The sequence below is a fragment of the Delphinapterus leucas genome, chromosome 12 (genome assembly GCF_059928025.1).
Source record: "Delphinapterus leucas isolate spDelLeu-1000000601 "Yukka" chromosome 12, BTC_Dleu_Yukka2, whole genome shotgun sequence".
Lineage (NCBI taxonomy): Eukaryota > Metazoa > Chordata > Mammalia > Artiodactyla > Monodontidae > Delphinapterus > Delphinapterus leucas.
In genome coordinates this window covers 54,026,923-54,042,315 of record NC_143140.1, presented here as the reverse complement: position 1 = coordinate 54,042,315, position 15,393 = coordinate 54,026,923, and the positions used below count along the sequence as shown (strand labels likewise).

The following is a 15,393-nucleotide window of genomic DNA, read 5'->3' as shown; positions in this document are numbered from 1 at the left end:
CAAAATTAATAAGTAAATGAATGAGTAACAGAATCTGCCTTGAAACACAAAACATATCTGCATATGTTAGATATTCAATTTTACACTCACACTTACCTTGATCATCTTTGTCATTACTATTTGCAAACTCTGGTGAGTATTTGGAACAATCTAAGCCCAGGAGTTCCTGCTGTTGTTTTAAAATTTCATCCATCAATCTGGAATTATTTCTTTTGAAAATACCTTAAAAAGAAAAAAAAGGGAATCCCAACTAGGTTAATTTATCCTCTTCAGTGATTAACGGATGCTTGTTGTGAAAACAACACTGGATCCAGAACTGAACAATTTCCAAGTGAATCACTGATGACTAATCCTAAACTAGAATCTAAAAGGAAAACATGACAACAAAACTCTGTTATTACAAGAGTCTGGCTTTGGGCAAAAGTCAAAAAAAGGACAGGGGTAACAACTCTGTGTCAATATGAATATGAGAGAAATTTAGACCTAGAAAGAAATTTTAAGAGACCATTTACTTGACACCTTTATTTACAGATTAAGAAACTGATGCCCAGGTCTCAGTAAGACCATTAAGAGACTTGTCAGAGAACTTATCAACTGCAGCAGTGATCCAAAGCTTCTATCTTCCTCTCTCCCAGCCTAATGTAATTCCCCTACAGATCTGTGCACACAATACTATCACCTCAATTTGATTCATTTGTTTTTATGGTAAGAAGAAATAATATGAATTATGTAAAAAGTAGAGAATAGACAAAAGTACAGAAAGCAAAATTTAGTAAATTCAAACAAAGCATGAAAATATATTACATAAAATTGTTTCTGATCCTCCAACCATGCACAGAAAAATTAAAACTATAATTACTATCATATCATTGAGAAAGATGAAGGAACTATGTGACATATATTTAGTATAAAACTAATACAGAGAGCTCTAATTAAAAACAATTTGGCTATTTTCAGAGAGGCCAGCTTTCTAGTGGCCATTGCCTTTTTGATCTTTAAAAGTGTTCCTTCTCTGTATTCTCAGTCCTGTCTTTAAAACAGTTCAAAGATTAACTGTGAGAGAGAACATAATAAGTATATATATAAAATAGCACAGAATCTGCTGAATACGCTGTATAGTGGCAACTTGGTTGAATATGTGTAATAGCAGTTCAAGGATGAAAGCAGTCTCCTTCGGTAGGGAAACACTTTGTAAACAAACAAGCAAGACTTAAGCTGAGCTGACCTCAGAAAGTTAAAGTGAAGAAAATGGAGAGGATAGTTAGATGGGGAAGATGCTTAAGAAAAAAAGCACTGAATGCTCAAAAGGCAGACAAATGCTGCTGGTACAAATGATTTGAGAAAAGGGGCAAGGGAATAGGCCTAATTTTTATTCATTTTGCCTACCCAATGGGTAACCACTCATTTCCTGTGGAAATGTGTGGAAATCTTTATCTTTAGGAAAACCAACCTGGTGACAGTTTGGTTTTTGGTGATAGAGAAAGCCTGGCAGCAGACTACTGCAATATTCCACACATAATTTGATAAAGCTGTGGAAAAGGATTCACTACAAAAGATGAGTTGAGAGAATAAAGAATATGACTTGATTAGAGGTGCACAGAGAAAATTCTGTGACTTTAATCCTGGATAACAGAAAATGATAACATTTTTAAAAAGAAGGGAAATTCTACAAAGAGAACTGGTTTGAAGGAAAAGACAAGTTTAGTTTTAGACAGGTGATGACAGAATATTTAAGTGGGGTTATTGTAAAAGTGATTAAGAGACATGAGGAAAGGGTGTTCAAAAGAGGTCATATAAGCACCACGTGGGTAGGGCTCTTACTGTTTTGCTTACAAACACAGGGCCCTGAGGCTAGCACAGGGCCAAGCACAGAACAGACACTCAACAAATAAATGTTGGTAGCAAGACCATGACAGGTCAGAGACCTGTTTCCTTCTCAAAATCCTATCCTCATCCCAGCTCGTGTGAGTATCTTCCCTTGGATCAACTCCCAATCTGCTCCTTGAATGGCCGCTTCTCACTCTGCCCTGAATCCTTTTCCTCTTTCCCTCTAAATGGAGATTACTCCTCAGAGTTCCTACTTCAGCCCTCTTCGTGTCCATGTGCTCCTCCCTCTCTGGTTCTAGTCACTCACGGGACTTTAATACCACTCAGTGTCAGGACCAGGGTAATAAGAATAAGACAAAACTGGGGGGACGGGGTGGAGGGTAGTTTACAAAAAAACCCAGTAATTAAGATTAATAATAACTTGGTGTAAAGTTATTTACATAACTGTCTTTAAAAATTAAAATTAATGCAAAACATCCATGATGAACAAAATATTAAAATTTTAAGTAAAAATAGGATCAGCATTTTGTTCCTAACATTTTCAGTTCATTCAAACATCTAATCTTACCTTGAAGTTCTGTAAGCATCTGAAAATGAACAAATCTTGGCAGCTTATCTTTTAAAGCTAGCTCTCAAACACTTATATTACATCAGGTTAAAAAAAAAAAGAAAAAAGAAACAGTACTGTAAGTGTGAAACTTATATGCACTTAGGGATAAGGCCTAAAAGAGAACAGGCAATATGAGAACAGTAAATATGTAAGGTTGATGGGATAATAGGTGATTTAAAATCATAACTGCTGTAAAGCTGTTTATATTTTTGTTTAAAAACAAAAAACTTGGGCTTCCCTGGTGGCGCAGTGGTTGAGAGTCCGCCTGCCGATGCAGGGGACACGGGTTCGTGCCCAGGTCTGGAAAGATCCCATATGCCGCAAAGCGGCTGGGCCCGTGAGCCATGGCCGCTGAGCCTGTGCGTCCGGAGCCTGTGCTCCGCAACGGGAGAGGCCACAACAGTGAGAGGCCCGCGTACCGCAAAAAAACAAAACAAAACAAAACAAAACAAAAAACTTAGCCCTTATTCTTGTTGTTCTATTTATAATAAAGACATCACTACCTGCTCAGTCAACCAGGCATCCTCCTTACTCTCTAGCATTATCACCACCACCCCCAATGCCCTATTAAGATGCTAAGCCCTTTACTCTTCTACAGCAATGTTTCCCTGTACCCATTTCCTTTTGTCCATTGTCCCCACTGTTTCAAGCAATAGTCTTCTTTGTAATATTTGAACCACCTTCTAATGGGCCTTCCTGCCCCTTCTAGCATGGATCACTAGACTAAGTACCAGATTGATCTTCCTAGGCTACATCTGTAATCCTCGCACATTCCAACTTTATTATCTTCAATGGCTCCCAAAATGCTTAATGTATCAAGAACAAACTGCTCAGATCAGCATTAACATTCCATCCTACGCTTCCATACTCGGTAGGTAGAAATAATGTATGTTTATAAAATAATTGAAGCTTCCAATTTCTCTACAGTACTCTATCCCCAGTATAAGGCAATTAGATTGCCTTATACTGCCCCCCCCAAACACCTGGAGTGACTCCAACCTTCATCCTTTGTTACCTCCCCAGCCCCACACCTATAAAATTCTAATTCTTCACAGGCCAGCTGAAATGTCATTTACCCTCAAGAAAACTTTGAGTCCCCCAGCCAATTGAGCCAGGCTCAATTTCTCTTCTGACTTACCTCACTCCCTCCAAATACCCACATTTTGCTCAAACTCCTTAACAAACCAATATTCTACTTTTTATTAGTTACAGCTTAACTCTCCCCCACCCCACTGTACTGTAGTCTTACTTGTGCACTTGGGTCTTACCCATTTCTTTCCCCCTAAGGCACCTTCCACATAGCAGGAGTTCAACGTTTACTTAATAAACTGAATTATCAGTGCACAGAGTGCCACCTAACAACAACAAAACCTAAAAGGACATGTCACTGAATGGAATTTTTAAGAAATTTCCAGGAAACTCTCACAATAAAAGGAGACACTTCCTTATTGCATACAGGCAGAAATTCTGTTAAAAAGAAAAAATATTAGAGGCACAAAGTACCTTCTATAAAGAAGACCTCCATGAAGTTATTTTAAACTGAACCTTTGTCTTGGCTGCTTTGGATGAAGACATGAAATTAAAAAGTATAGCTTCTGAGAAGTGCTAAATGCATAAGTAACATAGATTGCCAGCAAAATAATTCCTGATACCTCACAGCTTGACCCCCATCCAGAAATCTGATTATACTCTATGGTACTTATCTTATTTCCCATAAGCAATATTCTCAGCTTATAATTTTCTTCAGGATTCAAAGTCTACACATACACACTTCACATCACAAGAAATGCAACAAGTTATAAGAATGCCTTTGACTGAGACAGGCAACTCCTCTGGCGATATCATAATAAATTGATATGTGGAAGAGTCTTTTTCTCATATCATAATTCATCTTGTTTGCCTTCACAGAATCTAAACTAAAGCCAAAATGATGTAATATCAATAAAAGTAAAGAAACTATAACAAAAGTCATTTTACGCAAAAGGAAGTTGAGACTGTATTCATTTAGAAATAACTAATCTAAGGGAAAAACATTAGCAAATACTCAAATTTTTCAGAAACCTGTATTTTACAGAGTTATATAATAATGAACTGCAAGAATTATTTTATCCCATCCTTTTACAGATGAGGAAATAGACCCAGAAAGGTCAAGCAATTGTCCTTGGTCAAGAGTCTAAGACTTTGGACTGAAATCCAGGTCTCCTGGCTTCTAATTATTCAGTTCAGTAACTATTTCTAATGCTGATAACCAATGCTAAATCCATCTTACTATTAAATTTTGAATTTCCCTCCCCCAAAAGTTAAACTTCATAAAATAAATAAAGCTGACCCCTTTACAAATGAGCAGAATGTTTTGAAAAAAACTAAGACTAGAGCTCTTTTTAAAAAGGCTTTTAAGAAGTCACAAGGTAACAGATATTTGAATTCTTTAAGAATGACTTGGGAATATAAAATAAGTTTTTGCAATAATGACTTAAAGAATTTTACATTATGCTTGTTGCTCTACAACTATATCTCATGCACTCTCAATTTCCCACATGTAAGCTAACTGGAAACATATATAGAAAAGCTACATGAAAGAGCCGAAATTTTTTAAAACACACACATGCACACACCCAGAAAAACCTACAATATCCATGAAAGCATAAAATATTATGTTAGGAAAGGTGGACCTAAGAAAGACAACAATGTTTTTGGTGTTTCTGATAAACACTAACTATACCAAATGTAGATTTCTTTTTATATCCTAAGAAATATCCTTTTCTAATTCTAGTATGATGTTCAAAGTTTAGACAATAAGGATATGTCCCCTAACCATCCTTCCTAATAAACTGAATGTCCCTTAATCTTACCATCATAATACAATTATTTCTGGTTTTTAACATTTCCTAGCCTTTGTCCACATGCATGTGTAATCTTGGCATATATGACCATGCAATTTTGTATCCTGTTTTTTTCACTTGTATAACATGTATCCTTCTTTGGTGGTAGTCTCATGATTGTTTTAACAATTGCATTATTTAACAATAAAGGTCTGAATTCAGAAAACATTCCAAGTACAATGGGAGGCCGTTGGAAGGTTTTATTCAGAGTTTGAATAGTATTACCAAAAAAGATCACTTTGCTGGTGGGTGAAGAATGGATTATACAGGGGTCAGAACAGAACTGAAGATAAATTAAGAGGCTACTACAGCATTAATCCAGGTGAAAAATAATGAAAACTCAAACTTGGACGACTACAATGAAGAACCAAAACAAGTGGCAAATTTGGGGTATATTCTAGAAGATCAAGATTAGAGGTAGAATATGATGTAGAAGACTCACATCTAAATTTTTAGCTTGAGCAGTTGGTTGGAAGGTAGTAGTATTTTCTGAGACTGGAAAAAAGCTGAGCAAGGCAGGTTTAGGGGGGAAATTCAAGAGTACTGTTTTGGACATGTTAAGCATTTGAGATGCCTAAAGAAATCAAAGTGGAGATGTTAGGTAGGGTGAGATAAAGGAGCCTGGAATTATAGGAGATAAGGACTGGAGATTCAAACCTGAGTGTGAGCATTGGAACAGAGTCACACCATTCGTTTATGGCCACTTTCTGACTATACTGGCAAAGTTGAGTATTTGTGACAGGGACCATACAGCCCACTAAGTCTAAAATATTTACTAGCTGGCCCTTTAAGAAAAAGTTTTCTGACCCCTGATCTAGGAGATAGGGTCAACATCAGAAAGACAAGGGCACACATACAGCACAAAATTCTAGGACATCTCAACTTTTAGAAGTGGAGAAAACAAGCCAGACATAAGGCTCAGAAGGAACAGTCAGCAAGATAGGAAGAAATCCAACCACACATGATGTCATGGAAGCCAGGAGAGGAAATATTTCAAAGAGAGTGGAATTAAGTATGTCCTATCCACCAATCAGGTTATATACTGTTCAGGATATAAAGACCTTATTGGGGTCTTTAATAGTTAAAATTACATTTTAGAATTACTTATAAGTTTCAACATTCAGTCTACCCTAACAATCAACTATGTACACATTAACTGGGTAATAACGCCATGATGTAATAGTTTTTTCAAATTAAGGGAACCAAGTAAGAGTTTAATTAAACAAGTATTCAATCAGCAAATCTTACCTGTATCCCTTAAATACTGCTTCTTCTAAAATTTACATGAACTGAATAATCAATTATAGAAAATGAGACTTTCAAAATACACGTTTAGTATTTCTTTTAGATCTGAAATTTGAACTTTTATGTGATTATTTCTTCCCTTCTATAGAAACAGATTTTTAAAGAAATATCTAGCAAGTGTTTATAAGAACAAGGGAAAGGAAGGGAAGAAAAGCGAGATAAACATTGAAGCAATCTCTCTGGTTACAAAGCATCTCACCAGCTAAGGAACTAAAGTAATACTTTTTTGCAAATAAACGCCCATCCTTCGAAATAGTCTACCTTTCTTCTTTTAAACAAGACACCTAAGTAAGTTATCTGGTAGTTACCCTCATTTAATTCTCATTTAATCCAATTATAACACTATTAGAGTCAACCTTCAGAGAAAAAAACATATACTTATGGAACAATAATTTTTTAAAAAATCTACCAATAAAATTTTACATGACTGAAGTAGTCATAACAAAATAAATCTTACAAGACATTAAACAATTTTATTTCAAGAGAGAGCCCCAGGAGGGTTTCCCTGGTGATGCAGTGATTAAAAATCCACCTGCCAATGGAAGGGACATGGGTTTGAGCCCTGGTCCGGGAAGATCCCACATGCCACGGAGCAACTAAGCCCATGCACCACAACTACTAAGCCTGCGCTCTAGAGCCCATGAGCCACAGCTACTGAAGCCCGCCTTCCTAGAGCCTGTGCTCCGTAACAAGAGAAGCCACCGCAATGAGAAGCCCGCGCACCGCAACGGAAGAGTAGCCCCGCCCCCGCTCACCGCAACTAGAGAAAGACCGCGTACAACAACGAAGACCCAATGCAGCCAAAAATAAATTTAAAAAATACATAAATTTAAAAAGAGAGAGAGAGAGAAAGAGCCCCAGGATACCTCATAGAACAACAATTATACTGGAATGAGCATGTTGTACCAAGAAAGATATGTGTGATGGTGGCACAGCATACGGGAACAAGCACTGGCTAAATTTTAAGTCCCAGTTCTTTAGCAGGAGAGGTGTTTAAAATAAACTAGCCAAGTGGTCTTTCTCAGCCTCTGACTGCACATTTTTAAAATGAGAATGTTTTCCCAGACTCTGCTCACCTGACAAGGAAACAGTTCAATACAGAGCAGGAGCTCCATAAAATTAAATTTAGTTTATTAGTCAAGTGTGTCCTACGACTCAAAGGATGAATGTTTATATTAGTAGTATGAAGAAAATTCTATTTACCTTTAAATATCTTTAACAATTTCTACTACCTCTAGATAAGCACCCACTTTACCAAGACTTTAAGATGACACAACATAATCAGGAGAGTACTAACATGACTGTACTGTGATTACATTCTCTTCTCAGTGGAAGTCAGTACAGCATAATGCTTAAGTACCAAAGCTTTGGAATAAAATCTGATTCAAATTCTAGATCTGCCCCTTCCTATATATGGGTTCTTGGTTTTCTAAGTCTCAGTGTCTTGACTGCTAAAAGTGCTAAGGATTTAATTCACTTCTTTGCATAGCATCTAGTGCATAGTAAAAGTGCAACAAAAAGTAATTATTACTATTAAGGAAAGGTTTATTTTCATACATAAATCCAGTATGGTTAAATAGAAAGGTACTCAGAGAATGAGGTCAGTTCAAAAGCAGGACAGAGCTTTTCAAAGACAAAGCAAAACTGGGGATGGAACAGTCAAGAGAGGCTACTTAGCAGGTAATAGTGAGAATGATGTACAAGGATCTATTGATAGATTTTGACAGGTAGCTAGCCCTTTGGTAGAAAAAGGGAAGAGGACATCCCAGGATGTTAAGATAAATGTGAAATTCTGTATATTTTTTGAAATGTACTATACAAAGGTGAAGATTAGAAATAGAATGTTCCCTTACATGAGTTTCCACATGAAGGAAGACAAGTACTCTAGTTTGTATTGTCTGTATATCAAATCTAATCACATTTATATTTAGACTTTCAACACTTCTGGCAACTCTGTATTTCAGCGTAAGGAGAACAATACTTGATAAAATTATATTTCCCAACAGCATCTGTGTCAGTGTGCCAAATAAGTAAACTAGGGCAAACTATGTTCATTTCCCCCCACTACTTTAATTAAGGCTTCTGGGTACTGGTGTTGGGAAACAAATTACAACTCAGTTCATCATTCTTATCTACAAGAAATGCAGCCCCTTCTTCCAATTGAAGGAATATATACTGACCTACTCATTACATGCAAACACCAAGCTACAATCTGTAGGTGAAGCAACAATGAGAAGCACAGCTAGCATCTGCAAAGCTTACAATCTAGTAAGAAAGTTCGGGCACATATACATACGACTACTACTTCACAAAACGGAGAATGGAAGTACCTTTAAAGATGTACGATATTTAAGGAGATTCAAGGACAGAGCAAGATTAGGAATGGAATAGCCAAGAGAGACTACCTAAGAGGTGATAGTTTGGATAGACTTAAAAGGATCAATGATAGCCTTTTGACAGCTAGATAGCCATTTGCCAAGAAAAGGAGAAGAGGACACTCCAGAAGGAGGGAACATCAAGTAACCTAATTATGGATGCAGCAAAAGGCATATAAAATAGTGAGAAATATGTTGAGAAGGCTGGGAGTACACAGGGCAGATCTTTTTAATTCTTGTGTAAGAAATCTGAATCCAAAAACCATTTCCTACGATACCTAGTATAGATTTACAACTATGGAAATAACACTAAAAAGAGCAACACAAAAGATTTGTTTTGTTGCTGAATTCTCACATAGAAGGCAACGCCTTATTCTGGATCACTCCAATTTACAGTAATATTAAGTAATAATTAACTGAGCACTATTTACAACAGCCAAGACATGGAAGCAACCTAAATGTCCATGGACAGAGGAATGGATAAAGAAGATATAGTACATATATACAATGGAATATTGCTCAGCTATTTAAAAAGAATGAAATAATGCCATTTGCAGCAACATGGATGGACCTAGAGATTGTCAAACTGAGTGAAGTCAGTCAGAGAAAAACAAATATCATATGATTGCTTATATGTGGAATCTACAAAAATGGTACAAATGAACTTATTTACAAAACAGAAATAAAGTCACAGATGTAGAAAACAAACTTATGGTTACCGGTGGGGGGAAGGGTGGGGGAGGGATAAATTAGGAGATTGGGATTGACATATACACACTACTACATATAAAATAAATAATAAGGACATATTGTATAGCACAGGGAACTCTACTCAGTACTCTGTAATGACTTATATGAGAAAAGAATCTGAAAAAGAGTGGATATATGTATAACAGATTCCCTTTGCTGTAGAGAAGAAACTAACACATTATAAATCAACTATACTCCAATAAAAATTAACTAAAAAATAAAATAAAAATAAAAAAGTAATATTAAGTAATAATTAATATTGAGACCCACCCAAGATTATCTTCACTTATGAAAAGGAACATGAAGGATGAATGAATAATTTGATGTAATACAAGTAGTAGGGCATCCTTTCATTTGTGTTAGGGTCAAACTTCAATGTGCAAATGTATCATATAAGTAGCTTAATAAAAATAGAGATGCTCAGGTCCCACTCCCCTAATTTGGTCTGATCAATAACTGTGCTGAATCTGTATTTTTTATAAACACCCCCAATGACTCATTCACGGATGGTCCACAGACTACGTTTTGAAAACTACTGCCCTACAGCAAGGTTCTCAGCATGGCACCAATACAGCTGAGCAACATGAACAGGTTCCATCACTGAAGATAATAATGTATCTGTAGGTAACTTGGATCTAGGCGTACTTCAAGTGAACCCAAGCAAGCATAACACCCCTAAGGCTACAGTACCAAAAGCCCCAAACTCCAATTTTTGTACCAGCCCCATTATGGTCTTAAATTATAATAATGTAGACAAAATAGCCAAATCTCCCTTCTAGAATTCTGAGCTCAAGAAATACCTGAGAAAACAACTCCAATTTCTGACAGATGAAATTATTACTTGCAGAAATTCTTGATGATAATCAGGAAAGAGTGCAGGTAGATGAAAATGAAAAGATCAGTCTGTTGGCAGAGTCAAACCAAGGTAAATATCAGTGGATTTTTTTTAGTCTAAGAATTAAATATAATCTAAATCCAACTATAATTAGAATGAACACTGATTTAAATACAAATTTGGGATGTTAAGGGGTACAAGACAGGGGAAAATGGAACGTGGTACAGTGGCTCGTCTCCAAGATGGCTGCCACCAGCCCCAGCCCCGACTCCTGCTGCACAAGCCATCTTCTCATCGAGAGGTAAAGTCTACCTCTCGATTTTCGTGATTTGGGACAGACCTGTGACTTCTCAGACCAAGAGAATACACCAGAAGTAACACTGTATGATCTCCTAAGCTAGGTCATAATAAGTCTTGCAGCTTTGGCCTTTGGCTAATTCTTTGGGAACGTCTATAAAAGAAGTATGACTACCCCAAGGCCACTATTAAATGAGGAAACTTAAGCTAGCCATGTGAAGACAGATGACCAACCTGTCCTCATCTATTCCAGCCATCACAAACCAGGCACTAAATGTATGATAAGAAACCTTTATGTCCCAGCTACTACCTGACTGTAGCCTTATGAGTAGAACTAACCCCAAGGAAGAACTGTCCACCTGAATGAACTGAGTCAACTCATAAATTGTTTTAAAACACTATGCTTTGGAGTAGACTACAAAGCTACAGATAACCAGAACAGGTGGCCAAGCCTTCATCCTACCTCATTTCTCAACCTTTCATTACATAAACTTACCTATTATATTTACTGATCCCAACACACTGCTCGATGCTGTTGTTCAATCTACTCTAATGGGAATGCTGCCAATGGGGAATTCCCCATTCTCTCTCTCTTTCTCTCTGTCACACACAGGCACATACAAAGAACACTGTACTGATTATGCTAATCTAAATTCTACCTATTTTTGCAAGGCCCATCTCAGATGTCACCTCCTATGGACATATGGAGGTTACCTTGCTCCTCAGGGATTTTTCTCTTTTTTTCTCCTTAAAGTCTCTTCCATTCACTAGCATTTATATATTAGCTTGCATTAATTTTTAGTAACTATTCCTAACTTGAGTATAAACTCTTTGAGACAATTTCTTGTACTTCTTTGTATCCCAGTAGGTACTCAATAAATAGACGTTTAAGAGTATGTCAATAGGATTTTTAAAATCAGTTAAATATTTACATAGAAATAAGTTTAAGTGAAAGTTTGGGAAAACTGAATATAGCTTAAGTATTTACAGTTCCCCTGAAAAAGGAATAATTTTTCTCACATATCCACATGGCTTGATCGCTCACCTCTTTCAGGTCTACTCAAAAGTCACGGGGGCTTTCTTTGGCCACTCTATTTAAAACTGCACCCCCTACTCCACCACTGACTTTCAACATTCCTCTCCATGTCCCCTGCTTTATTTTTCCTCTTTGCTTTTATGATCTAATACATTTTACTCATTTATAATATTTGTCAGACTTCCACTAAAATGTAAGTTCTATGAGAGTAGGAATTTTTGTCTGTTTTTTTCACTGGGGCACTCTCATGCCTAGAACAGTATCTGGTACTTAACACACACCCAATCTGTCACCTGTTAAATGAATGAATCAATCAGTCAAAACCAAGGATGAGTAAATTGAAAGCCTCTTACTTCAAACAATGAAATTAACCTTTATCCCTTATTGAAATTGCTTTTACAGTAGACATAAAATGCTCGAGTCCATGCACTGAAAATGCTCCGTAAAACTCTTTTTGCTTAGCTTGATTTCTTCCTTTTCACTACCAATCATTTTTCTTTTAGCGAATATGACACAGGCTATTTCTGAATCACATCAGCAACTTAAGAACAGGAATTGCCAGAACAAGGAAGTGTGGCAATATTATAATCTGCGTTCGTACGCAGCCACCAATTTAAACTATTCAGCTATTCATTTTCTTTCTCTACTAGAAGGTAAAGGTACTTGCTTTAAAAGAATCCCCTGGATATAAGTGACTTACTTAAAGTGAATTCACCACATTGCTCAACAGCTTTAATTAATTTCCATTTCTGCTTCACTTACTTTTTTCCCCCAACGTTTCTGTTGCATTGCTTAAGCAAAGAGTGCATCGCCTTATAACAGTCTTGTGACTTCTATTGTTCTGGCAAGCTCCGTAACATGTCAGCCCCTGAGTATATTAAACTTTACCTTTCAGGGTAAATTTTCATTTGATGATGACAGGCTATAAGTCACCATACTCCTTGCTGGCTGCAAGGAAGGCAATCAGTCAACCAAAGATTACTCTAATAGCTTGCAAGAGGGTTGCTGTCTGACCTCAACCTAACCTTTCTGACAAAATGTCACACTTAAACCTGCCTAACAAAGACTTAAAGATTAAAAATCAAGTTGTAGCTTCTGTGAGCGTACCAGTAATTTAAGGTACTGAACAGAGCCTAAAACACTAGTTTTCTTTCCTTCATACCAATACTCCTAAATCATTCTTACCTTTAAGGAAATACCATTGCTTTCAGGATTTGACTGAAACCCAAACATGACATTTAGAGCCTTCCCCAACGTGATCTCCTATTCATTCTTCAACATCCGGCTTAAACGCCATTTCCTTTGGAGGAACTTCTCAAGTTTCTCCAATGAGAATTTCTCTTCCCCCTTCTCACAGCAGTTATTAACTCCCAACATTTGTTGCTACCCATGCCACTCATATGAGTGTGTCTACCCTCCACCCCACAAGCCTTAGAATCAATGAAATTCAATGTAAAAATCCAAGGAATATGCCTAGCACTGTGCTTTAGGTTTGTAGCTACGTGAACAATGTTGAAGTCTTGTACCTACAAAAATTTCCTACAGTGAAAATTTCCTCAATCAAAACTTATGGGAGGACAAGTACTGTGTTGGCCCCTGAGGATCAAGGATCGCACAACATCCCAGACCTCCGAAGACAGACGGTGACCACTTTCCTTTCTGTCTATCCAGTCTCTCACGTACTCTTCATAAACCCACTTCAAATGCCACCTGTCCCCAACCACTTAGCTTATGCATAAATCCTCCACAGCCTGCTGTGACTTAAGAACAGTGCCTTGAGCCTCTCTGAAGAACCACTGCGGTGTAACAAAAAGGTAAATCTGTGGAAAAGCACAGACTGGCTAAAATTTCAATCCTCCTATTACTACCTCTCTAACTTCGGACAAATCAATGAATGTTGTTATCTCAGCTCCCTCATTTGTGAAACAAGGGTACAGAAACATCATCCACCTTAGTGGGACATTATAATGAATAAGAAATATTTTTAAATATGTAGAAGGCGACTGAACCGAATTCAGGAACTTAGTAAGTGTCCAATTAAGCCTATCTCCCTTTCTCGAAAGCGCCAGCACCATAATTTGCACTTAAGGACCTCCGGACGAGGTAACTCGCGGAGCCGGGATGGCTGTACCGAGCGACGCGCCCCGGGTCCACCTGCCCGATGCGCGGTAGCCGCGGTCGGAGACGCCCCGGGCCCCCTACCCTCTCCCGGTCTCACCTTGGTGGTCGTAGACGCTAATGTAAGAAATGCCCACGGCCATACACCACACCACGAGGCTTGCGATGTCCGAGAAGCTGGGCTCCTGCTCCTCCTCGGTGATCACCAGGCCCATGTGCACAGGCAGCTTCTCCAGAGAACGGCCGTCTGCGCGCCAGCGTAGCCGCGGGTGGGCGGCGACCGGGGTCGGCCCCCCGCGCGGATGCCGGTGGTGACGGCGGTTCCTGCCATTCCTGCCGACAGCCAGGAGCTTGGGGAGCGTGAAACCGAGCGGCGCTAGGACCGCGGCGGAGGCGGCCCGACAGCAGCGCCGCCAGATCCAGTTCCAGGTGCCGAACCGAACACGGAGCCAGGAGGTGAGCGTGCGGTGCAGGCAGAGCAGAGCGTGCAGCACCCGCCACACCAGCTCGTACAGCCCCGTCATACTCTCGTGGCGCCCGGGCGCCCTCCTCTCTCCTACACCCGCGGCGCGACCGCTTCTCATCCGGCCCTGCAGCCGGCGCGGGCCATCTCTCCGCGTTCTCCCGCCCCCCGCACCCGATCCCCTTTCTACTGCCAACACCTCACCGCGCCCCCGCCGCCATCTTCCTCTTGCCTCGGCAGCCCCGTCCCCGCTAGTACATGGACAGTTCTAATTGGTCGACGTGGAACTCTGACGCGGCCTCTGGGTCCGAGGATGTGGCCTAGCCCGGCGCGGGGAGGGACGGCGTGCGGCTGCGAACTAGTTGGGCCGGAGACCGAGCGCGCCCCCTGGTCGCGTGGAGGGCGAGGAGCAGACGCCGGCAACACCCGGAGCAGGACGTCAGTCAGGCGCGCGTCTTCTTGGTTAGAATGGGCGATTCCGGGGAACCCGCGTCCCTCGGATCCTGGGCATCTTAAACGGTCTGTCTCTTCTCACAGCCCCCCCAGAAACGGCTTCCAAAGAGCAAAAATGGCCCAAGTGGATTGGAAATTACAAATGCCAGAAGGAACCTAGGGGTAGAGAGTAGCCCTCAGCATGTGTTGATGCTGGAGGTCAACCAAGGGTCGCCAGAAGGAAGTGCCTTCAGAGGCGGAAGTGTGCCCCGTAGAGAGGTCTGTACTTCGGTGAAATCTTCTAGCCGAGGCTAATTCTTCCAAGAGTGGCAATGAGGATATTTAGTAATATTCCTGAAACACAATGCTTTCTGCCCACGTCATTCGTCATTCCTCTCTAAGTCGGTATCCTTACGGGCTGTTCATTGCTTAGTTCATAAAAGAGAGGCTACATCGCCTGGCG

General features: G+C 39.5%; 1 protein-coding gene across 11 annotated transcripts in view; it reads right to left on the bottom strand.

Moving 5' to 3' along the window:
- Nucleotides 1-14,752, bottom strand: part of NUS1 (NUS1 dehydrodolichyl diphosphate synthase subunit) — a 104,803-nt gene extending 90,051 nt beyond the window's left edge. For 8 of the 11 annotated variants that reach the window (XR_016395179.1, XR_016395180.1, XR_016395177.1 and 5 more), the window contains exons 1-2: nucleotides 14,136-14,752; nucleotides 97-222 (exon numbers count right to left, since the gene is read on the bottom strand). Coding sequence is in view for 3 of the 11 variants with exons in the window: in XM_089921962.1 (XP_089778088.1) it covers nucleotides 97-222; nucleotides 14,136-14,619 (610 nt within the window). In the remaining 8 variants the exon portion in view is untranslated. The remainder of the gene's footprint in view (nucleotides 1-96; nucleotides 223-14,135) is intronic. The other 3 variants (XM_089921962.1, XM_022555129.3, XM_022555120.3) reach the window with 3 other exon arrangements.
- Between the last annotated feature and the right edge of the window lie 641 nt (nucleotides 14,753-15,393).